The sequence below is a fragment of the Eublepharis macularius genome, chromosome 3, assembly GCF_028583425.1.
Source record: "Eublepharis macularius isolate TG4126 chromosome 3, MPM_Emac_v1.0, whole genome shotgun sequence".
NCBI lineage: Eukaryota > Metazoa > Chordata > Lepidosauria > Squamata > Eublepharidae > Eublepharis > Eublepharis macularius.
In genome coordinates, this window is record NC_072792.1 from 188,645,217 (window position 1) to 188,668,755 (window position 23,539).

General features: G+C 60.0%; 1 protein-coding gene across 2 annotated transcripts; it reads right to left on the reverse strand.

The window, feature by feature from the left end:
• Window positions 1–68: 68 nt before the first annotated feature.
• On the reverse strand, window positions 69–21,952 carry APBB1 (amyloid beta precursor protein binding family B member 1). Of its 2 annotated transcripts, none has more exons than XM_054973411.1 (15): window positions 21,887–21,952; window positions 21,251–21,344; window positions 20,293–20,885; window positions 17,240–17,421; window positions 7,334–7,390; window positions 7,173–7,255; window positions 6,368–6,431; window positions 5,745–5,882; window positions 5,445–5,572; window positions 4,046–4,160; window positions 3,204–3,288; window positions 2,655–2,738; window positions 2,360–2,475; window positions 1,249–1,425; window positions 69–730 (listed from the first exon to the last, which is right to left on the reverse strand). In XM_054973411.1, the coding sequence occupies exons 3-15, from the start codon at window positions 20,864–20,866 to the stop codon at window positions 563–565; spliced, it is 1,971 nt and encodes a 656-aa protein (XP_054829386.1). In that variant the 5' UTR covers window positions 20,867–20,885; window positions 21,251–21,344; window positions 21,887–21,952; the 3' UTR covers window positions 69–562. The 2 variants fall into 2 exon arrangements, with proteins under 2 accessions (XP_054829386.1, XP_054829387.1); XM_054973412.1 differs by having other exon boundaries at window positions 21,251–21,333; window positions 21,887–21,900.
• Window positions 21,953–23,539: the final 1,587 nt, after the last annotated feature.

The window sequence follows — 23,539 nt, forward strand, 5'->3', positions numbered from 1 at the left end:
GCCGAAAGGAGATGATCTCCGTATGCCTAGAACAAAAGCGTGGCATAACTGCAGGCAGCAAGCCGAGGCAAGGGAACCGAGTTTATTGATGGTTTTAGTACAACACCAAGATCTCTCGTTACAGCAGAGAGAGGGGCAGCTCCCCCCCCCCCCCGCCCCTGGTGAGGGCTCCGTTCTGTGTTAGCCATACAGCCCAGGACGGAAGAGGTTCTCCCCCCCGTCCCGCCCCAATGCCACTTTGTTCAGCTTAATTCAGGTGCCCACAGCAAGGGTGGGGGTCAGGCCCAGCAGAGGATGCCCAGAGGTGTCCTAGGAGGTGGCACAGACGCCCTCGATGTTGTGGGGGGGGCCGGGGGCTGGGGGGCAGCCGTTCACAGCAGGTAGCATGAACATTTCTCACTTGCGCAGACACACTCATACCTCATAAATATACACCTTGCACACACATCCTTCCACATGGAGAGAGCACGCGGGGGGGGGGGGAGGGCTGCCCAGCCAATCCAACTGTGCTGGCCTCATCCAGGGATTCAGTACGGGGGGCGCCAGCTCCACCGCTGGTTGTTCACGGTGTCTGAGCCCCCTGGTGCTTGGGTTTCAGGGTCCCCAGCAAGGTCTGGACGCCCTTGCGGACGGTGGAGCCCACGCGCCGGGCCACAGAGTCAGCAGGGGGCGCTGGGAGGCAGGAGCTGGTGGACTGGGGCCGAGCATCCAAGCACTTCTGGTACCGAAGCTGCAAAAGAAGGCGGGGGGGGGGGGGCTGGCTGAATGCAAGACCAGAGTGGAAACGGCTGCTCCGGGCCAGCCCCCTTCCCACCGTCACTGAATAAGTGGGCACAGGCGCCACAATCTTTACCCCCACACAAACGAGCGTGGCCTTGTCTCCTAGAGACCGTAGAGCAGGGTTTTCTACATTTCTGTGTCTTACTTTGCTGTCTAGACCCCACCTTTCTCCCCAGCCAGGACTCAAAGCAGCTTGCAGCCTTCTCCTCACCCTGTGAGGGAGGTTGAGGGAGAGAGATGGCCCAAGGTCACCATGACAGAGTGGGGTTCGAACCCGGGTCTTCCAGACCCCCGTCTAGCCACTACACCCTGGCAGGTCTCACCACACACCAGGAACGCTGCAGAAATAAATCGCCAGAGCAGCCAGCTTGAGTCTACAGCCCTTGCGGAGGGAAGGGCATGTCTCCGCCCCGCTTCCACGGGGCGACTGGGCTGCTCGCGGCCAAGGAAGGCGTGGGGGGTACTCACCATGCAGGCTGCCTGCACCGCCTCGCTCAGGCCGGCGGCATTGGGCTCGCACCACACCATGTGGCAGAGGAAGTTGCCAGGCGCAGCAGCCATGATGAAGGCAAAGGACCGGACGTCTTTCCCGATGCCCATGAAGGAGAGGAATCGCACCCGGCACTCACACAACACAGCCTCTGTCTGCAGGGAGCGAGATGGGAGGGAGGGGAGTCAGGCAGGCGCAGGCAGGGGACGGCCCCACCCCGCCATTCCTCAGCAAAAGATCAGGCCCAAACCCACATCCTCACGCCGGGCGCCCGTGCAAAGACGGCCAGTCCCGGCTAGCAAGGATCGTGTGCCCACAGCCCCTCCTCCTCCGCAACCAGGTTCCTCTCCAGCCCAGGGGGCTTGCCCTCGACCCAAATCCCACACAGAGCAGAACCGTAGGGCCCTTTTTCATTTTTCTTTGGTTCGGGGCGGCAGCGTTTGTGTTTCTGAACTTGCATCCCCCTTTGGCCCCGAAACCCCAGAAAAGGGAAGCCAAAAGGCTGGTGATGCCACCCGGCAAAGAGTGCCGAAAGGAGCTGCGCCAGATTCTCTGGTGTGACCGTGGCCACCTCTGGCGATTCTGCCGGGGAAGCCACTGCTGCCTCCCAGTTCGCGGCCAGGGAGGGGGGCTCCCCCTCCTGCTCTTGGCCACGACAGCCCCCAGGCTGGTCAAAGGCACCTTCCCATCCCAAGGCCAGGAGGACTCGGGAAGGAATCTGGGGGCGAGCCCAGCTCTGGCACTAGAAACGAACCCAAGGAAAGGACCGCCCCAACCGCACCCAAGAATGGAAGGGACCTCTGTAAGCGCTGGGAAACAGGACTCCATAGTGTCGCTGTACCACAGTGGCAAGCGCTGGAGAAAAGGGATAGCGCGAGGGTCAATCAAAGCAGCAGCCCAGGAGGCGGGGCCCCCCCCACACACACAGAGGTCATCCACGGCATGCACTGATGCCCTCCAGCAGTTGCCAGGGAGGGTCCATGGGCCGACAGTCGCCCCTCCTGTCGAGCATGGCACCTGACCCCTGACCCTCACTGTGCCAGGGGGCTCCTCCCCCCACTGGGTCAGGCAGCAGAGGGCCCCTTTCACCTGCTGGTGCAGGAGGGTGAGGGTGGCCGGAGCCACGTTGACCTGGCTGGGTGTCCACTCTTCTCTGCGGCCGACTGCCAGAGCCCTCTCCAGGGCCACGTTGATGACGTCCATGCCTGGGGAGCCAATCACAGTGAGGGTCACGGCGGGGCCACTGAGGGCCCCCACCCCACAGCTCTCAGGGGCCCCTTTGGGGTCTCCCGGCAGCCTCCTGCCTGCTCCCTCCCCTGAGCCCTTGCCTGTCATCCAAACTGCAGCCCCCCCTCCCCCCATTTCTCACAGGCACTCAACTTACCGACAGGCTTTGCCACTGGGACGCTGCCCAGGTAATACACCTGGAACTTCTGCACCAACTCGCTTTTGGGGGCTGGAAACTCAACTGAGGGAAGGGGGGGGGAAGGCAGCCATGAGCAGGAGTGGAAAAGCATTCCCCCCCCCACACACACACACACGCACCTCGGCACAGTCGCCGCCCCCTCCCCTGGCACCCCGATCAGCCACGCAAGCATCTACGGGCCCAGAGATGGGGAGATCCACACAGCCCCCTCGGCGCCGACCAGCCCATGCAATGCTCATCCCATCGCACAGCCTTCCACAGAAGACACGTGGGGGGCAGCGAGAACGCCCGGCAGCCAGTCCACCTGCAGCCCTAAAGAGCCCCCGAACGTCCCACAGGAGGCTGCCCACTCGGCCCACCCCCAGCAGCCCACTGGGAGAGGGTGAGCCCCTTTCCCCTGCTCTCCACGTGGGCTCTGCAGCCTTCGGGAGGCAGGCAAGGGCTGTCCCTGCCCCACCCCAGCCGTCCGCTGCACAGCCATTCCGCTCAAGGCCCAGCACCCCCTACCTTGGAAGGGGACCTCCACCAACTTAGAGTGATCCAGCGACAGCCCATTGGGCGGGGCATGGCCACCCCTGTGCTCGCTCATGATCTTGGGAGAGCAACAGACAGATTCCTTTTAGTTTCGAAATACAAACAACCTGCTTTTTGTGAGAGTTTTCACAGTGGCAAATCCACAAAAGCTGAAAACCGTAATTACGACAACGCGCCCAGAAAGGGCGAATCCGCAGGCAACGGAGGACAAGCCAGCAGCAGAGCGATTCACGAGCCGCTCCTGTAACCAATACCCCCGGTGCAAGAAGGTGCCGCCCAGGAAAGCCCCGGAGGCGGCATCTCCCAGCCAGCCGACCCCACCTCTGGCAGGGGAGGCAAGGGTCCAGCATGATGCCAGCAGGCCTGGCACCTCCAAAGGCCCTGCCCACACGATCAGGTCCCACCGACCACACAACCCACTCAGTAATACCGGCTCTAGGGCAGCAGGAGACCGGGCCCTCCCCACACCAACAGGCCCCACCTGGCTGGAGCAGCAGGACGGGAGGGAAGGAATCCGAGAGGGGAGCCTGGAGCTGACGGGCAGCAGACGGAGCTGCTGCCACTGCCGCCGCCACTACCAGACTCAACCAGCCCTTCTCACAGAGAGGGGGAGGGAGGCCCAAGCTCCCTGCCCAGGCGTCCGCCCTGGGAAGGGGCTCTCAGGGTCAGTCCTCAAGCAGACTCCTCGCCTGCCCCCCGCCCTGCCCCCTGCCCCAGGATGGGCCCTCACTGTGAGGCTGAAGGGGGGCAAAGGCTCCTGGGGGTGGGGGCCAAGCAGCTGCTGGAGGCGGGCGAGGGGAGGGGCTGAACGTCACCTTGGAGCAGATCTCATGGAGCGCAGTGGCGATGTTCTTGGCGGGCGTGTCACACTGGAAGACGTGGCACTTCAGCATCTGGGCCAGCTGATCACGTGCCACGTAGGCAAAATCCCTGGGCAGGGTGAGAAGGTGGCACAGTTCAGAAACATACAGCAGCCGGAGGGACCCCTCCCCTCCCACCCCCCAGTGAGGGAACATGGGGATCAACCGAATGTACTTCAAGGAGGTTAAGACTCTCCACCCCCACCCCCCACCCCCCACCCCCACCCCCCTGACGCGCCCTTTCTGGCATAGCTGGGCCCAAACCGGGGGGAGATGCTGTGATACTGACAAACTTCAGCCACCGTTCCCCAGACTTCAGGGGACACACCCCTCCAGCTGCACGCCCAGAGACGTACCTCTCCCTGAGTCCCAAAGCAAAGCAGAGGGGAAGAGAGAGAAGATGACACAGAAGACGGTTAGCAGGAGACCGCAGGGAGCCCCCACAAGCTCACCCTCTGGCCAAGGCTGCCCCCCCCTTCCCAAGCCCCCTCTGCCCCAGAGAGGACTGGAGTGGGGACGCCTCGGCAAGGGCTCCCGGAGACATCTGCAAGGGGGGGGCTTGGCTCATCGCGTCCCAAACAGCGCTTGGAAACCACAGTCCCATTCCTGTGAGGAAAGCCTGAGGGGCCGCGGGGCTTTTCGGCTGGGAGAAGACGCAGCGGAGGGTGCCGTGCTGCAGGTTTGGAAAGTTACATGCTGGGGTAGAGAAAGCGGACTGAGGGTGGGCTGCCTCCCTCTCCAAAAACTAGTGCTTGGGGGCACTCAAAGAAGGGGATTCGGGACAGACAAAAGAAAACGCTTCTTTACTCGAGGAGTAATAGAACTGTGCAATTCACTGCAGGGGCGGGGCGGGGGGGCATGGCGCTGATGACAAGCACAGATGGCCATGCAAGGGCAATACATGCGGGGCGGGGCGGGCAGGCAGTGGCTGCTGCCCACGGAGAGATCTTCAGAGGCCGCAAAGCTCTGAGCACCCGCGCAGGAGGTGGCGGCGGCGGCAGGGGAGGGTCTCGGCCTCTGCACCCTCCAGGCAACTGGCTGGTGGCGGGGAAATGGGACCCTGGACTGCTTGGGCCACTGACAGTCTGGTCCAGCCGGGCTTTCCAATAGCCCCGAGTGAAGAATCCCAAAGGGCACCGAAAGCACCAGCCTTCCCACTTGCCAGGAGCGGTGCAAGGGGCCGGGGGGCCTAGCCAGACAATATCCCAGACTGCGTGGCTTCTGTCGTGGACCGCACAAGAGCAGTGGCGGAAGGGTACTTCTCCCCCCCGTGCAACTTCCCTCCCAGGAAGTCTTCCCTGCAGACCCCCCCCCACCCTTGCGCTGCTCCCACAAGCCGCAAACAGACACAGACCTGCCACTGTCCCGCCCAACCCCCCAGACGCGGATGTGGCTGATGGGCTGGCTGTGCAGGACGGTGCCCCCCTCGGGGTCCAGCAGCTGCAGGGCCTCCTTCTCTAGCAGCAGGAGCATGGCTTTGCCCTGGAGGGAGGAGAAGGGGGGCGTTGAGAGGGAAGCCACGGGGCCTCCCCAGCAGAGCCCTGGCTGCTCCTCAGCAGGCCTCCGCAGGAACAGCGCGGGAGAATCGTTCCAGTTTTGCCGATGGGGAATGGGAACGCGGGGGGTCTGCGGCCCCCTACCACGCGCAGCTCACCTTCGCCCAGGAGCCGGTCAGATCCCGATTCTGAGCCGAGAGCTGCCGGATGCAGCTGTTGACGGCCAAGCTGCTCCTGCCCAGCGCCAGCTCCTCCTCAGACATCTCCACCCAGCCCAGAGAGCACACCGAGAAGCACTGCGGGAAGAGGGGCCGGGGGACAAGGGTGAGGCAGGCGGGGCACGGACTCTTTGCCCACGAACGGAGGCCCAGGGGCCGCACTGAGACTCGGCCCCCTCTGCGCAGGTTCAAGTCCCCGCCCAGCCATGGAGCTCAGGGGGCCTGCAACACCTCCAAAGTGATGTTGGGAGAATAAAACAGGGTGGGAGCACCACGTGCCTCCCCCTGAAGGGAGAGTGGAGTGAAAATGTGGGAGAGTGAACCCCAGCGGGAGGGAGCATCGTTGGGCCTCTGGGAGAAACGGGGAGGGGCCGCAGGGCCTTGTGCCCCCCGCTCCTGGCCAGGACACCCCCTCCTCTCCTTCAGGGGGCGCACGGCCCATTCCCTGGGGCTGTCTCAGTATTCCGCTGTTTGGTGGGGGACCTGGACCACGCGCACCGGCACGGCATTGGGGGCTTTGCCTCCTAGCGGCACAGCCACAGAGGGCAGGCAGCTCCCCCTACCTTGGACCCCTGGCTGAGGCCGAGGGATGCGGCAGCTGTGTCACCTTCCTCTCCCAGGAAAGAGCTGGGGGACAAGAGAACAGGCAGATTCATTTGCACCAGGCTCGGCCACCAGAATTGCCTCAGACCATGTGCAGAGAGCAGTTCCCTCTCTGCTAAGCAGCAACCCCCCAACTATCCACACACTCAACATTTCTGGAGCTGGTTGACACCCCCCCCCCCCGTTTCTTGAGAAGCCCCTTGGGGTAACTCAGGGAGGGAGGGAGAAGAGCCCCAAATCCAGCTGACTCGGCAACTGGGTCGCCGAGTGGCGCTGCTGGGCCCCCCGCCACCTCCCCGCTCCTGTTCCGTCAGGTGGAGACGCATCTTCTTGAGGGCCTCCAGGAAGGGCACGCGGCCTCCGGTTGCAAGGAACTGCCCGGTCTGGATGCCTCCTCCTTTGCACAAGGCAGTCCCAGGAGACACAGCCACTTCTCCCTGCAAGAACCCCCCATTTGGGGACCCCAGACAGCCTCTGGGCCTGAATGCTCCAAATGAGGTGGCAGGATACGGGTCCTGGAAAGCAGAGCAGCACCCTCCAGTGGCCACCTAGGGAATGGCCTCCGTGGCTGCATTCGTAACACTGAACAAACACCCCACGTCCCTTTACAAGCCCCAAACCTCCCCCGATGAATGGCTGTGTCCTCCTCTCCTGAGACGCCAGGCACGTGCGTGCACACGCATGTATGTACACACGCACACAACAGCTGGGTTCAGTCTGCGTGGGTCCCCAGTTCCAGGCCCGTGTCCTGTGCCCCCCACTCACCTGGCACTGGGAGACCCCAAGCATAATGGGGGCTGGCTCTTGTCCAGCTGGGGCTCAGGGGTCACCTCTCCTGATGGGACATCCTGGGACAAGCACAAAGGGGAGGAGATGAGCAGAGGGTGGCACACGCACGTGCCCCACCCCTCGTGTCAGCAGCTCACCTTCCAGAAGGGGGGGTCCTCAGAGTGCCCAGCCTGTCCAAAATCCATCCAAGTCAGCTGCAAGATGTGCAGAGGGAGAAAGGGGGGGGGAGGTCAGTTGAAAAGTGCACCAAGAGGCAGCCCCACCCCTGCCGCCACTCCCCACCGGAATGCCTGCGCACATGTGGATTAAGAGGAGGGTTTTTTTGGGGGGGTGCTCACCTCCCTCCCCCAGGGAGTGGTTCCTCCCTTCCTTCAGACACTGCAGACACTGAGCTGGACTCTCATACCCCTCACAGCCGGGAGCTGCTGCAGCACAAAGCCCAGGGTTCAAACATCCCCAAGGAATGAGCCCACCAGAGGTCCTCAGAGATGCCTCTCCCCCACTCAACTTCAGCGAGGCAAAGAGCGCTCCCCCCACTGCTATGGGTCTTTGCACACAGGCAGGGTCTTACCGAAAGGACTCCACCATCCACGCAAAGCAGCTCATATTCTCCCTCTGCAACGCGCACAGATGCTTTCAATGGGGGCGTCCCCACCGCAGTGAGAGGCAGGCAAACCTCCCTGGCGAAGGGCCTCTGCCTCAGCCCACCTCTCCTGCAATCAGCCCCAGGCCGCCTCCTCTGCCCTGGCCCACCTTACGGGCTCTCGCCAGGATTGCCCGGGCAACTGCTAGTAGCCAGTCATAGAACAACACGCTGTAGGAAAGCGGAGGGGCCTCACTCAAGCCAAAAGCCAGCAGAAGCCAAGAGCCTGCTGGGGAAAGACTGACTGACGAGAGACCGCGAAAAGGCGCAGCAGGGCTCGGCTCCAAGTCGGCAGAAGCAAGAGCCCCGCGACATGCTGCAACTCGCCAGGAGAACAGCCAGGGGACCTCCGTTTTCTGTCATTAAATGGCATTAACCCGAAGGAAGCAGGCATGACTGGCCTGGCTCCGAAGTCCTTTGGAACCCACTGCCACTGGCTGACAACTAGCGAACATATGTTGTCTTCTTCAGGGTAATATTATCAGACTATGAGAAACTATGCCAAACTAACAGATGTAAGAAATAAATAAAGCACACAATGAAAGCTCCCACAGAGAGCCCATCCACTGGATCTCTGCATGAGTAACTGGTCCAGTCTTGTTGCTTTCCAATCAGCCTCTATAGGCAAGTGATTCTGCACTGACCGTCTCATTCCACCCAAGGCAACGATACTGCCGAATGACCAGCTCTCAGAGGGATCGGCCCGTTGTGTCTCTGCAAGAGTAATCCTCGGTCCTACCACCCAAGGGAATTGGAGGGCGCTCTCAAATGCCGAAAGACAAGCCTTCGCAGAGCCACGATCAGCCCAGCTACTCTGACTGGACAAAGGACGCTGTATGGGAGGCAGGGAATGGCAAGTTCCGCAAAAGACACAAACTTCCTCTGAGGCCCCCAGAGCAGGAACGCTCTGTGAGAGGGGAAGCCGCCCATCACACCAAGCGCCGGCTCTAGAAACAGCTGCCGCCTGTTCCAGCGCTCAACAGAGGATGGCAAATGGATTCGGGGTGGCCTGATCCTGCCCCCAGATTAATCCAGTAATCCGCCCACCTGCTATTTCATCTCAGCCCCTGATGCTGGGCAATACTGCTCAGCGAGAGACCAGCTCCGACGAATCCATCAGCGAGTGGCACGGAACGGGCACGCCACCCACGGGCACGCCTGCCTGCTCAGACTATTTGGGGAAAGAAGGGGAAAGCCCGGACTTGTTCGCTTCTCTTGCACTTCCGTTCACACACAAAAAGGTGCTGATTATTGGCAGGGCTGTCCCACGTGAAGGAGGCCTGCCCGCCGGCTGGCACGAGGGCAGATCCACGGGGCCATGCCAGTCCCTTCACTTGCCACTTTGATGCCATCCTCATTGTGCCAGCCAAAGCAGAATGTGGGTGGAAAACCAGCCCCGATAACTGAGGTTTCGATCAAGTTAGGAGACAGTGCTTCACCAACTAAAAAACTTCCTTAGTAAGATGAGAGTTCTGGATTTTCTAGGAGGCCGCCTGAGAAACCAGACTGCCAAGGCAGGAAAGGCGCGGGTGAGCAGCCGACCCCAGCCTCCGCCATGTTTAATACAGCCCGTGATACAAAAACCAGAGAGCCCCTGAATGAATACAGCGTGGTCTGTATCAGGGAGATTCCAGCTGGATGGACAAAGCCGTTTCCGAGTCCTGCCCAGGAGAATAAAGTATGCATGGAATGCGAATGCAAAGGCCGAGGGCCGGGAGTGATTCAAGTTGTGAATTTCTTCCTGGCGACATGTAAATTCATATGGCCCAGCTCCGGGGACATTAATGAGCCATCGTCTCTTTGTCAAACAACAGGAAACCCCAATCTTACTCTTTCGTCACTCCGGGTAGCAACAATCAAAGGTGCTAAAACCTTTGTCATTCTCAGGAACTGACATTTACGGTCTTTTGTCTCAACGGGCCGAAGGGGCTCCCCAGCCCCAAAACATGATTTGCCCTATAAGAACCAGGGCTTTGCCACACTCAAACTCTACACGTTCCTCCAGCGGAGAGCCCTCCTCCCTGGCCGAAGATGCAAGACGTCTGAAGCTCTCTTCCTCCGTGGACTGCTCCCCCCCACCCCCTCTAGTCCAATCTCTTCTGGCTAACTTCCTAGGACTCTGTGTGTGCCTGTGCCAACAGTTTACTGCTTCTTGCGTGCATGCATTTTCTCCTCTGAATAAAGTTACTCTTTGCTTGGAGGAACATCTGTCTTGTCACAGTTTCTTTGGGGAGAGGACCCCGTAGACATTGGTGTAGGTCTCGCTTGTTATCCTCTCATATAGCCTTACTCCTGGCCACTAATTCCCCCTTCTTACTCGCAAGGAGTCCCATTCCAGTAACAGATTAATGGTGGGAACACGGGCAGCGTCCTGTACTTTTCTGGCACCCCTGTGTTGTGAGCACCTGTTCTAGAAATGTACAGCTGTAGGGAACTCTCCCCGCAGGCGCTCTCCAGACTGTTTGTGATTCTTGTGTGCGTGCATCTTTAGCATCCCTCGATTGGGGAGGGAACCGTTACCCATTTGACTCCCTGGAAATTGTTCCCACGTTTCCCTTTCGGTCTATCTTACGGGTGGGAATAATCAGGAAAAGCTTTCCCCAGCCCTCTCCGTTGTAGAAATTAAGAGACCCAGCTGTTAGGAGTCAGGGTCAGGGTTTCTCCAGGTGCTCAGAGGTCCACACAGGCCTCTCTCATAGCTGCAAGAGTTTGAATTTCAGTTGCGGAGCCGCTTAACTTTGAAATCAACCACCGAGCTGCCTAGTGTTGTTTTAAACAGGGTTAGCAATTATCCCGGTCATAGAGGAGGAGCCCCTCTCTTCCAAAAACTAGCCAGGATTAAGTATACTTGACCAGTAAGTCCAGTTTGGTTCCCAAAAGCCCGCTCTCCCCTGCGCTCTGCCAAACCCCAGCCGAGCTGCAGATCGAAGTTCCCTCAAGTTCGTTTCCCCCTTGCCGCCCTCCTGGAGAGGAGGACCAAGGAGTAGTAGACCGGGACTAGGCCCCCTTCCCTGGGCCTGGTCCACTTGTCTAGAAAACAAAAGGAAAAGGGTTTTAAAACTCAACCCCCAAAGGAGAATGAACTAAGAGGGTCAAGCTAACCTATAAAAGTATTAAAATGTAGTATTTACTACAAATTGTGTACACAAACACCATTTGTCTCGATCCAACTGCCAGGCCCTGGGACATGGGTTTTATGAAGGGCTCTAGAACTGTTATTAAGCTGGAGCTAACAAGTCATGCAGTGTGCAGGGGAGAGCTCTTGGGCTCGGGAGTGCAGATCCGCCCTCTGTCTAGAGTTCTCGTGTTGCAGAAAGATGCCTTTTATGGTGAGAAGATGTTCAAGCAAAGTCCCGGTCTTGGCAAGATCGAGAAGTGGGTATGTTTTTGATAAGGTCCCCCATGACATTCTGATGGGCAAACTGGAAGACTGTGGACTGGACTATAGGACAGTTCGGTGGATAGGGAACTGGTTGGAGGACCGCACCCAAAGAGTGGTGGTCAATGGAGTTTCATCAGATTGGAGGGAGGTGTCCAGTGGGGTGCCACAGGGCTTGGTTTTGGGCCCGGTGCTTTTCAATATTTTTATCAATGATCTGGATGAAGGGGTAAATGGGCTACTCATTTAATTTGATGATGATACCAAATCGGGAGGAGTGGCGAACACCCAAAAGATAGAGTTAAAATTCAACAAGACCTGAATACTCTGGAGAAATGGGCAGTTGTGAACAGTATGCAATTCAACATAGATAAGTGCACAGTATTACATCTGGGCCACAAAAATGTGAAGCACAAATATAGGATGGGGGATACACTTCTGGGCAGTAGTCTATGTGAAAGGGATCTTGGGGTAAGAGTGGACTGTAAACTGAATATGAGCAGTCAGTGTGATGCGGTGGCAAAAAAGGCTAATTCAATCCTGGGTTGTATCAAAGGGGCCATAGCGTCGAAATCGCAGGAGGTCATAGCCCCTCTCTATACTGCCTTGGTCAGGCCACACCTGGAGTATTGTGTGCAGTTCTGGAGGCCTCACTTCAAAAAGGATGTGGCCAAAATCAAGAGGGTGCAGAGGAGAGCGACAAGAATGATCAGGGGTCCGGAGACTGAGCCCTACGAGGAAAGGCTGAGGGCCTTGGGAACGTTTAGTTTGGAGAAGAGGAGGTTGAGGGGGGACATGATTGCTCTCTTTAAGTATTTGAAAGGCTGTCATTTGGAGGAGGGCAAGGAGCTGTTCCAGTTGGCAGCCGAGGATAGGACTCGAAGCAATGGGCTTACATTACATGCAGAAAGGTACCGGCTGGATATTAGGAAAAACTTTTCCACGGTCAGAGTAGTTCAAAGCTGGAATCGGCTGCCTAGGAAGGTGGTGAGCTCCCCCTCACTGGCAGTTTTCAAGAAGAGGCTGGATGAATACTTGTCAGAGATGCTTTAGGCTCATCCTGCACTGGGCAGGGGGTTGGACTAGATGGTCTGTTATGGCCCCTTCCAGCTCTTACGATTCTATTCTATGATCTTCAGTGGCAGTGCTCTGAGAGCAACAGCCCAATAAGTGTGTGTGTGTGTGTGCGCGTGCGTGCGTACATCCCTTCCTCGAGGGTCCTGTAAGCCTGGATTGCTCTTGATAGACCTCCCTGGCCAGAGAATGCTGCAATAGGGGCAGTGCTGCTGCGAGAAGCCCTGGGGCGTGGCGACTTGCCGTGGCATGGATTGCCTCCTGCATATATGATCCTGATTGCTAGAACCATCTCTATCTGAACAGGCTTGGAATAGGCCTGCTTCCCACACACACTAAAGAATCCTGCTGGTTCCCTTTAGAAATACTGAGCTAGCTGTCGGGGAGGGTCTGCTCCAAGCTGCCTGCTCCAGGTAAATCTTGCCTGACGGGCCACTTAAATAGGTCTATCTAGTTCAAAGGTGGAATCGCTGCCTAGGGAGGTGGTGAGCTCCCCCTCACTGGCAGTTTTCAAGAAGAGGCTGGATGAATATTGGTCAGGGATGCTTTAGGCTGATCCTGCACTGGGCAGGGGGTTGGACTAGAAGGTCTGTATGGCCCCTTCCATACAATTCTGTGATTCTGTATGTAGCCAGGGACTGGAAACCCTGGGAAGTGAGTTCTTTACCCCTTTGATTGGACAAGTTTCTCAGTCTGGTACCTTCCTCCTTCCGAAGTTCCCGTAAGTTCATGCTTCCCCCCTTGTAAGATTACGGGACAGTGACATTAAGAGTTAAAAAGTCCCTGGGTGACGGTTGTTTGTCTAGGTTCGCTGGCCAGGAGGCTGCCGTGGGTGACTTAAGGGCCCCAAGGGTTGAACAGAGCCACGTAGAGAGAGTGGGGGGAAGATCCTCTCCCATCTAGACCTGTTTTTGAAATGTTCAGGCACAGCCCAGCTTGAACGCATCTGAGAAATGGATAGAAAAAGAAAATATACGTATATACAGAATAGGCTTGGGGGTTTGATGAGCAAGCACAGGAGCCAAAGAGGTTGCCAGCAGAAATATTTCATGTGCTTGTGGGCAAACATGTTTTAATTAAGTTCACACCTAACGGGTCGTAGAATTCCCTAAAGAAGTTTAAGTGCCCTGGATTTTAGAATATCTAGTGCAAAAGGTAAACTTGACAGGAAGAGAAAATTAGAATATGGAAGGAGAATTGAGGAACAACCCCAGTGTAAAGCAACTGGACAAAAACAAGCAAAGGGGAAATCCATGGGATCTTTCATCCTTTAGAATGCTTGATCCCTTGAACACCTTAATGGAGCAATTTGGAAGGTATTATCCGATTATAAACTTAGATGCAGAGAAAAAATATAGGGAAAAAGAGAGAGAGAGAAGGATGTCTGTGTTGTAAGAGATTTGTGGATGAACTTGAATGTGACCGCTGATTGTGTGTATGAATGAAGGTGTAAGCGTGTGTGTGTGTGTGTGAAGCTGGGTGGAGTAACGCTGAGACAGACGCATGCAGCAGAGAGGCTGAGAGGATGCATACTGAGAGAAATGACTTAGTGACCGGGGAAAGGAAAGCTAGGCTCCAATGTTACTGCCAAGGGCCACCCATGATAGAGTAACTGCCCTAGAAGCAAGGTAGGAAGCTGAATTTCTGGCTGCCCCAAAAATGAGGTGCAAAGAGTTGGGGTATCAGGAGAGACGCTGTGTTTGGCTGGAGAGTCTAGAAAGTACTCTGGGATTGACATGGGGGGGTTGATCGCCCCCATCCTTCTCAGCGACTTGCCAGTTCTCGCTCGCTCGCTCTCCTGACATGCATGTCTACTCCTGCCTTAACCGACTGCCCCCTCTGATGATTCAGAATATCGGAAATGCCCCCGTAGCTCCCCTTAACACCATCTTCCAAGGAAAATAACAGAGGGGCCCCAGACGGCTGGAGAAACTGCGCATTGGTCTGTCACTGACGCCTGGGAGAACTACAGACCAGTTGGGACCTCTTTCTCCAGGGGACTGTGACTTCGCGGTGGCTGGGGGCCACTTCACAGGCGTAACTGACTGGCTGCCAAAAGGGAGCCAGGAACTTGGCAAAATTAGAACAAAGTCTTTTAATCAGGACCCAAAGAGATCTTTAAGAGACATGGCTCACTTCTGACCTCCCCCAGACCTCCTTAAGAGAGTCAAATCCTGTCCCACCTTAAAGCCCAGTGACTGTGTTAACCCTCTCCGCTCCTGTTTGTCACAGCCAATGCTAGTGATAGAGACATGGAGAAGATCGGAGGCTTTAGCCTCTAACCTCCAGGAAGCTTAAAAGGAGAAAAGGGAAAGATCGTCTTTCGCACCCAGGACCCAAAACCAAAGACTTCCCCAAATTGGCAGAACAAAAGAGAACAAGTAAAAAGCCTACATTGGACATGGAACTTTAATAAGAATAAGAAAGAAAGAAAGAAAGGAAGGAAGGAAGGAAGGAAGGAAGGAAGGAAGGAAGGAAGGAAGGAAGGAAGGAAGGAAGGAAGAAAGAAAGAAAGAAAGAAAGAAAGAAAGAAAGAAAGAAAGAAAGAAAGAAAGAAAGGAAGGAAGGAAGGAAGGAAGGAAGGAAGGAAGGAAGAAAGAAAGAAAGAAAGAAAGAAAGAAAGAAAGAAAGAAAGAAAGGTTTTGATAAGGAAATCAGGAGTTGAAAATAGAAACTTCCCTAAGAAACAGAGAGCAACCCTTGAGTGAATTTATGTAAGGTGCAAATCCAGCTAGAAAGACAGCCCTGTCAAATGCCAGTTTGAAAAAACACGAGTGTGGTGTGTAATAAGACTCCAAAGGATAGAACTTTTGAGGTCCTCTAAGCAAAGGAAACACAACTGAATGTTCAGGGCAGCAGCAGAGACCCTGCTTCCCTGCCACAGAGCTACGAATTTGCCCCAGCCTCTGAGCATGCGCAGAGTCTGAAATCCATTTAAAGCCAGCCGTGAGAAAGCGCAGCTAGCTCTGTTCCCGCTTTTAGCTCACCCAGACATGCCTAAACGTTTCTACATCCAGTTGGCAAAGGTGTGCTTAGCTCTGGGGTGGAGCCACCATGCAAGCTCCCCTTAAATGCATCCTAGAGGGAAAAATTCAGAAGGGTTAGGGCCCTGAGGCTCGAAGTGCACAATGAATACCAGCCTACTGGACAACACATCCAACCACTTTGTCAGATTGCACAGGGAAGCCATTGAAATTCATAAGCACAAGCACAATTTCAACAGGAAAGAAGAGAGTTTAAGAATGAATACGGCATCGTTTCCAGTCCTGAAAAACACCAGGCTAACTAATTACCCAACATCTTACAATAGCCCTACAGATAAGATTAGCATATCAACCACCAGTGCCAAGACCACGGCATACAGCCCGGGAAATCTACAACAACTAATACTAGCCTACATTAATAGGGGTGTGTGTGAATTTTTATAAGGAACCTCGCCTGAGATCCACTTCTAGCCTAGATGGGACGTGGGTCTACTTCAGCAGTCAGACCCAACTGGATCCTGGGGTGGCCCCGCTCCCTGGAGTACCACGGAATTCAGTTTTATTTGTACAAGTGTGGGGTCTGTTTGTCCCATTTTCAGCTTCTGGAGCTGTCTGGTCCCCTGCAGGACCCCGTCGTCCCCCTTCCCTCTTCTCAGTTCAGAGGGGCGGGGGGGGGGGGAATATTGCTGTTCAGAGGGGAGGGGGAGAGAATACTGACCCTTTGGTTCCTTCCTTTTACTTACTCCTCCCACTCCAGACCGTGCCCAGAGGTGGCCATGCCTCCCTGAGGCGAGTCCCCGCAAACCCTTCTCTCTTTTGTGCAGTTGTTATTTTTTTATTATTATTTGGGGGTGGGGGTGCATGTATGCCCTTCTCCACTACACCACGAGTAAGCCCCGAAAGCAAACAGATTGAACTCCCCAAGTAGGGAGACGTCCAAAGACGGTGGCTGGAGATCTCCCGGACTTACTGGTGATCCTCAGTTTCCCTTGAAAGGAAGTGATACTTTGGAGGTGGGGCTCTAAACCCCACTAAGGCCCCTCCCCTAGCTCCACCACCCAAATCTCCAGGAATTTCCAACCTGGACCTGGCAACCTCTACCCCCCCGCCTCCTGCCTCATCCCAAACCACCCCGGGTCTTCTGTGCTGAGGTCCGGCAAGCTCTACCGTGCGCCGACCGCCAAGGAGTCCCGTCCCAGTAACAGCAGGGCCTGGCACCCTTCCCCCCGCCCCCCAGAGCCCCAGGGACTTCGAGGAGTATGTCTGCCCATTACCATGGCGGCTGCCGACCTCCACTGGGACTCCGCAGCCAGAGCACGGACGCCAGGGGAAGCTCTTCTGGGGAGGCAGAGGGTGCCCTGCCCAACATGACCACCTTCCAGGCCCTCCTTGCGGCCAGATTCGCCCAAGCACCTTTCCGAAGGGCTGCAAGCCTTCGGGGGGGGGGACTGGGGGGGGGGACTCGGGACTAAGCTTCTACTTAGGAATTCAGTTTTGGTTTATATTTTTAGCTTTCTTTTCACTTGGATAATTTGCTGAGAACTATTATTTTTGTTAGCCCCAGAGCAGAGATTTTCTAAAAACCCAACCACGTTAAAAGCCTGCTCAAGTTCAGACTCTGTTGGACCCCAGAGCCCGAGTGTTAACCTCCCGCGGCCCACGGGCAGCTCAGTTCGGGAGATGCTCCTCGTGCACTGGGGCAGGATCTGGGGGTACAGGGGAGGCAGCTGCTTCTCAGGAGCGGCTCAAAACAGCCCCTCCCACAGAGCCTGGGAGGGTGGCAGAAGGGCCCATGGGGCACACCCCTCCCATCACTTGCACACCCACAGGCACACACCAGCGATCTGCTAGCTGCGGCCTCCGCTCCCCCTCAAGGAAGTAAGCAACAGAGGCCACAGCCTTGTGAGGGGGGGGGGCCCTCTGGTCCGCAGACCAACGGGGAGGGCCCGGGTCTTCCCCTCACCTGCGTTTCCCTGGAGGGGGTATTTGCCGAAGAGTCGCTGCTTCCACTCCCTACGGGAGGCTCCCACTGGGTGGTCCCCGTTGGAATGTGCCAGTAGTAGGTGCCAGAGGTGTCCTGCACCCGCATCCATCCTGCCGGGAGATCAGAGTCCGTCTCCAGTGAATTGCACAGCCAGAAGGAGTCTGCGGAGAGAAAGCAGCCATGGCTGGGGGTGTGTTTTGCGCCCCCCCCCCCGGTCACTCACGACTCAAGGCAACCCTCTGCCTGCTCCCTCCAACTCCCTGGGGCAGACCAGAGGGAAAGCAATGGGGCAGGGTCTTTTCCTGCTCTGCACAGCCGGGACCATGGTGCCCACTCCCCACAACACGGGACTTCCCCCGCTCTCGCGTGAGCCTGCCAGCCCTCGTGGCTTCAGCGGGTCCCACAGGTTGCTCCCCACCCCCGCTGCGTTAACTCTGAAAGAGACTGGTACGGGGAGCTCTCTTGGAGGGCGAGAACAGACTGCAGGCATCGAATGCCTCTGAAAAACAGGACAGGCAGCCCCTAGCCATGTCTGAGGGGCAGAGAGGGCTGGGGGGGGGCCTTCTGGATTTTCCAACTGGGAGGGGGGGGGAAGCTTCTCCCCTCCTGGCCCCAACCTGCAGATTCTCCTCCGTGGAGACCCGGGACCAGGTGCTGCGCGCTCGCTCCGAGCCTGGGGAGTTGCTGCTACCCAACCTCCGCCACCATGGCGACAGGCCTGGCAGGGGAGCAGGAGGCAGGGAGAGGCCAGAAGCGCACCCTGGGCCCGGCCTCTCTCCCCCTCCCCCTCCAGCACCAAGGAGGCTCTTTGAAGTCCTGCTAGAATCTAACCCAAATCTCCACTTCGGCAGTTCTGACCCCCCTCCCCACCCCGTACACACTTCTAAAGCACCAGCTGCCCCCAGAGCCTACCGGGGCCGGAGTCCAGCAGGAGAACAGCCAGCAACAGGTCTTTGCCGTGCACTGCGCCACCCAGAGGCCCGTGGCCCCGCCTCACCACACACACACACACCCGTTTCGTCCCACACCGCCCTCTCCAGACCCAGTCCAGCCGCCACGCTCTTTATCTCACTGCCTCCAGATCGGGGGGGGGGGAGGGGGGCAGTGCCACAGGTACAGGACAACCACGCTCTCAACCACGCCGCAGCTCCCCTCTCAGCAAAGGGGGGCTGCTGCTCTCAATCTGGGGTCCGAGTCCCAAGGGCTCTGCCTCCCTTCACCCCCACCTCCAGGAACAGTGCCTCCTCTCCTGCCTCTCTGCCAGGACCCTGCTAGGGGCACCTACGCCCAACACAGCCCCCCCTCCCCAGCTCACCCAGCCTTGGCTCTTCTTTACCAACTGTCTGTCCCCACCACCTGGGTGCCACTTCCAGGTCCAGGTTAAACAGCCTCCTGGACAAGAGAGGCCTGCGCAGGCGCACAGCACCCGCCCCCCCCGCCCCCCCGGGACCAAGTAGGACAGGGAGGAGGGAGGAGAGAGCGGGGCACCTGGCTGAGCTGGCCAGGAGGGGGCCATAAATCCAGCTGGGGCTTGTGCGGCTAAAGGGGAGAACCCCTGCTCAGCAGACCCTCCCTAGAGGGAAGGACGCCACGGGGCATCAGGCTGTAGCTGGGCACCCAGGCTGGCGTTGCAGCTGCCGGGGCAGAGAGGAACGCTGACTCTTCTGTGCCCAGCCCAGGAAGGCAGGGGAGGGGTATGGGGGGCACAGGCCCTCCCGGGAAAGCTCCCCAGAGGCAGCTGGGGCGTCCAGGCAGCGGTTTCCCCTCACCCTGGCGCCGTTCACAGGCCTTGGCACAAACAGAGCCATTGACCAGGCATGTGCTGCCCACACAAAGAATGCCTTAACATCTGTCGCCTGCTGGCCAGCCTCAGTTTCCCCTCCATTGCCCTAAGGCCGGATGACATGTTTACCCTCCCCCCCCCCAGAGTCCAAGGAAGAGTACACAGTGCCCCCTCCCCAATTCTCTCTCTCAAAAGCCCTGCAAGCTGGGTTAGGTGGAGCGATTTCCTGGTGGTTGGGGAGGTGAACGGGCCCCCTGCCAGGCAGGCTCACTTGGCTGCGAGTTTCCCCCTCCCCCTGCCTCATGCAACCTGGCTTGCTTGCAGGAGCTACCCGGAGCCAGCTGTTTTGCAAAAGGTCTCTGCCTCCCCCTCTCTCCTGGCCTTTTGTCCGCACTCTCCGGCCACTCCGTCAGAGGGCAGCGGCTGGCAACTAACCCTCCAGGTGCCGCAGGTGCCTGATTTGGATTGGGACCGCAGGAGGAGGGAAGGTCCGCCTTCCTCTGCCCCACCGCCACTCCTGCCGTGCTGTGGAGAGAGGTCCCTGTTTCTTCTGAGGTGGGGCTGCCAGCATGCTGGGAAGGCGGAAGCCCCCATTCCCCTGCCCAGGGGATCAAGATCCAAATCAAGTCCCCCGGTGCCTGAGAAATTAGCTCTCCACGGCTGCCACCTGGCTGCGAGGAAGTGGGCGTCAGTTCAGGTAGGCGGAGTCCTGTCTAGCCCGGCCAGGATCCAGCCATTGGGTGGGCGAATGATGTTTTGCGGGTGGGGGCAAATACCAGCAGTGTGCCAGGAGCTCCACAGCACAGAAGAGAAGGGAGGGGCCTGAAACCGGCAACGAGGAGGGGCGGGTGGAGCTAGGAAAGGCTCTGCCCACAGAAAGGGGCTAGAGGGCGAAAGGGAGCCCCCTCCCCAAGGAGGAAAGGCCTCGACAGAGCAGGAGATCCATTTATGCCTCCGTCTGCAGCATCAATCGCAAATCCTCTGGGGGGGGGTGGGCAGAAGGCAGGAGAAAACACAAGGCCTAGTTCAGGCTCTATGCAGCCGCACGCCCAGGAGCGTTTGGGATCCCGAGGGCCCAGCTCCGGAGCTTGGACGCACTGCCCAGGGGGCCTCCCCAGGGAGCAGCTCCAGGGAACTAAACACCCTCAGACCCCTGCCCCTCCCTGCCGCTCAGCCACTTGCGTACCCCTGCCCACCCCCTGCCTCCCCTGGCAACGCCTGCAGAAAGCCGCTTCCAGCCAGCGCTTACCAGTTTCGTCCGGAGAACTGCCCGTGGGGCTTCCCTGGCTGAGAGTGGCCCAGCTGGAGTCCTCGTCGCTGGCAGCACTGTTGCGCATCCCAAAGAGGAGGCTGGCACTGCGCGCCTGCTCCCCGCGTGGCAGAGCCCGCTCTGAGCTCTGCTCAGACTCCGTGACGGGCTCGCTCTGGACGGGCGTGGAGTCCTCCTCATCCTCCTCTTCCTCGTCCTCCTCTTCCTCGTCCTCCTCCTCCTCGTCTTCTCCATCTTTCTCTTCCTCGTCAGGCAGTGGGATGAGCAGGGTGCTCAACTCCTTCGTGGGGAGGCTCAGTTCATTGCGGTTCTGGTCGCGGCCACGTTCTGCTGCCTGCCGCAGCTGGTTCTGCCCGTCCTTCACCCACTTGGTGTTGGCAGGCTCCTCGGCGGGGGGCGGCAGGCCCAGGACGCTGTGCAGCTCGGAGGCAGTGTAGCCGCAGTGCCCCTTATGGGGCAGGCCCTCTCCGGCGGGCGGTGCCAAGGCCAGGCTCATGCTCAGGCGGCTGTTGTCATTGGCCAGGTCACTCCTCCTGCTCAGAGAGCCTGACATGGGGGGCGCGACACCGGCCCTGCGGGGGAGGACAGCAGGCACCTGTGGGCAGGCCTGCAGCAGACGCTTTTGCGCACTCTCGCACGCTCACAGCTGGGGGACCAGGCATTCTGCACATGCTCAGGAGCACTATTCCCACGAGCCAAAGCAGGTTCCGGAGGCCTGTGACTGGGCCAAGGCCAGCTCCCTTGCCTCAGAACTGGCCCTTCCCGCCCACAGGCTGTGCTGAGCCACCCTCCTCAGGAGGAGGAGCAGCAGGCTGTGTCCAGAGCTGCCCGCCTCCCGCTGCCCTGCTGCCCCCTGGCTCCAGAGGGCTTGGCCAGGCGCTCTCTGCACATGCTCTGCAGCCCCCTCCTCGCACCCCCCCCCGGCTGCGGCGCTTACCTGTCCTGGGGGGGCTGGAGCTGGAGAGGAGGCCAGGCGGCTACATGCTTCGGGCAGAAGCGCAGCGAGGCGGGAGGGCCGGCCTGGAGGCGGCCTGGGGAGGAAGGCGGGAGGCGAAGGGTCAGCGCGCCGGGGGGGGCCAAGCGGGGCCACCTCCTCCGCCCCCGCCCGGCCGCCTTCAGGCCGCGGCGCCCCCGCTGCCCTTCCTCCCCCCCCCCCCCGGCACCAGCCCTGCCCGCCGGCCCCGGAGGGCAACGGCGCGCGAGCGAGCGCAGGCCTCGGAGCGGGGGGGGCGCGCGCCTGGGGGCCCCGGAGCCTCCGCCGCGCGCGCCCCTCCCGCGGGAGCCCCCGGGCGCGTCAGCCCCGCGTTCCGGAGGAGCTGGAGCAGCCCGCCCCGCCCCGCCCCGCCGGCGCCGCGCCCGGGCTGCGATCCCAGTCGGACCCCGCGGCTGGCGGCTGCGAGGGGACCCCCCCTGCCAGCTGCGGGGGGACGGGGCTGGCCGGGCGACGTCGCAGCCGCAGGGCCTCCGCGGGCCGGGCCAGGCCGGGGCTCCTCTCCGGAGCCGGCCGAGGGGGTCGAGGCCGATGCAAGCGCAGCCCCCTCCCCTCCCCTCCCCCCCCCCCGCATCGCGGTACCTGCGGCGGCGGCGGCGGCGGGGCTGCTGCGAGGCTGGGGAGTTGTGGGCGGGGGGGGGAGGCGTCGCTTCCGCTTCCGAGACCGACCGAGCCCCGCCCGGCGGCAGGGAGGGGGCCGCGGGGAGGAGCCGCCGCTGCCGCCGCCTGCAGACGCCCCCGGGGCAGAAGGGGCGCGGGCTTGGAGGGCGGCGGGAGCGGGGCAGCCGTGGCGCCCGGGGGCGAGAGGCGCGCCCCGGCAAGGGGGCGAGGGGAGCCGCGCGCCCCGTCCAAGCCCAGCCCCTCTGCGGCCGGCCTGAGGTGCGGCTCGGCTCGGGGGCGCGCGGAGCTGCCGGCTTGCTGCGCTGTGCCGGGCCGCCTTTCCCGCTGACGCTCCGGGCGGCGGCGGCGGCGGCAGGTCCGAGGCAGGCGGGGCGGGTCAGGGCGGGCGAGGCATGTGGCAGCTGGGACGCCGCCGGAGCAGACCGCCGGGGCCGCTCGGCGGGCGCCTTCCTCGGCCCCGGGCAGCGCCCAGCGGGGGAGCCTCCCGCCGCCCTCCCGCCCGCGCACCGCGGCCCGGGAATCAGCTCGGCAGGGTTGCGGGGGGCGCCCGCGCAGGGCAGGGCGTTTGCCAGCCAAGTGGGCCCTTCCTCGGGGGGCGCCCCTCGAGCCTCAGGGGCCAGGAGGAGCCCCCAGGCCAGGCCTCCCGCGGTGCCCAGGGAGGCCCGGGCGCCCGCCAAGGTTCCCCCAGGGAGCATGACAGCGTCCCGGCGGCCTTGGCTGAAGCTGCGCGGCTGTGGCGGCAGTCCGAGGAAGGGCCCTCGCCGGGCTGCAGCGGCCCTTTTCCTAGAAGGCAGGGCTGAAGCTGCGCCTGGGCCTCGGGCCAGCGACAAGGCGGCTTATACCATTCTGCACTCGGGCTTCTAGACGAAGAAGCCCCGGCGAGACAAACGGAGACCCTCCGCCTCTATTCCGGGTCCGCGGAAGGGGCGCCGGCCACGAGCAGGGAGCGCTCGCAACGGGCGCGGGGGCGACGCAGACGCCCGGAGGAGAGGCCCGGGCCGGCGGGGGCCTCCCTCGCCAGTGGCGGCGGCGAGGGACCCCTCCGGGTGCCCGTGCTGGGAGGGCGGCGGCGCCTGCCTCTTCGGCCCCAGGGCCACTGGCTGGCGGCTGGGCGACCCGCGGGGCTGAGCAAGGGGGCTTCACTGACGACCGGGCGGGAGCAGAGACCGTCGAGTGAGCAGCGAGCTGGGACGCGGCTGGGGCGCCGCAGCGCGTGCGCAGGTCCCTTCAGGGAAAGGCGGCCGCCTGGGCGCGAGGGGCCCTGGTCCCGGAGGACCGAGGGGACGCCTTGCACCCCAGAATCTGTCCAAAGTTGCAGTAGTTGGCTCTGCCCTCTGGATACGAGTCCTCAGCGCCTCTTAAGGGCTAATGGGTCAGCGTTGCTAACTTCCAGGTGGTGACTGGAGATCTCCTGGAGTTACAACTGATCTCCAGGCCTCAGCGCTCAGTTCCCCCTGGAGAAAATAGCTCTTGTGGAAGGTGGACTCCGGGGCATTATAGACCACCGAGGTCCCTCGCCTGCCCAGAGCCCACCCACCCCAGGCTGCAGTTGCTAATCATGAAAATGGCAAAGGGGGCAATTTGTGTGAATTGGATCCCTTGGGTGTGCTCCAA

What these genes read in the sequence shown, in the direction of transcription:
- APBB1 (XM_054973411.1), bottom strand. Translation starts at nt 20,866, where the DNA reads ATGTCAGGCTCTCTGAGCAGGAGGAGTGACCTGGCCAATGACAACAGC. An exon ending in GCCTCAGCCAGGGGTCCAAG is followed by an intron (nt 5,883 to 6,367) that starts GTAGGGGGAGCT and finishes CTCTTCCCGCAG; the next exon opens with TGCTTCTCGGTGTGCTCTCT. An exon ending in CGGTGCAGGCAGCCTGCATG is followed by an intron (nt 731 to 1,248) that starts GTGAGTACCCCC and finishes CTTCTTTTGCAG; the next exon opens with CTTCGGTACCAGAAGTGCTT.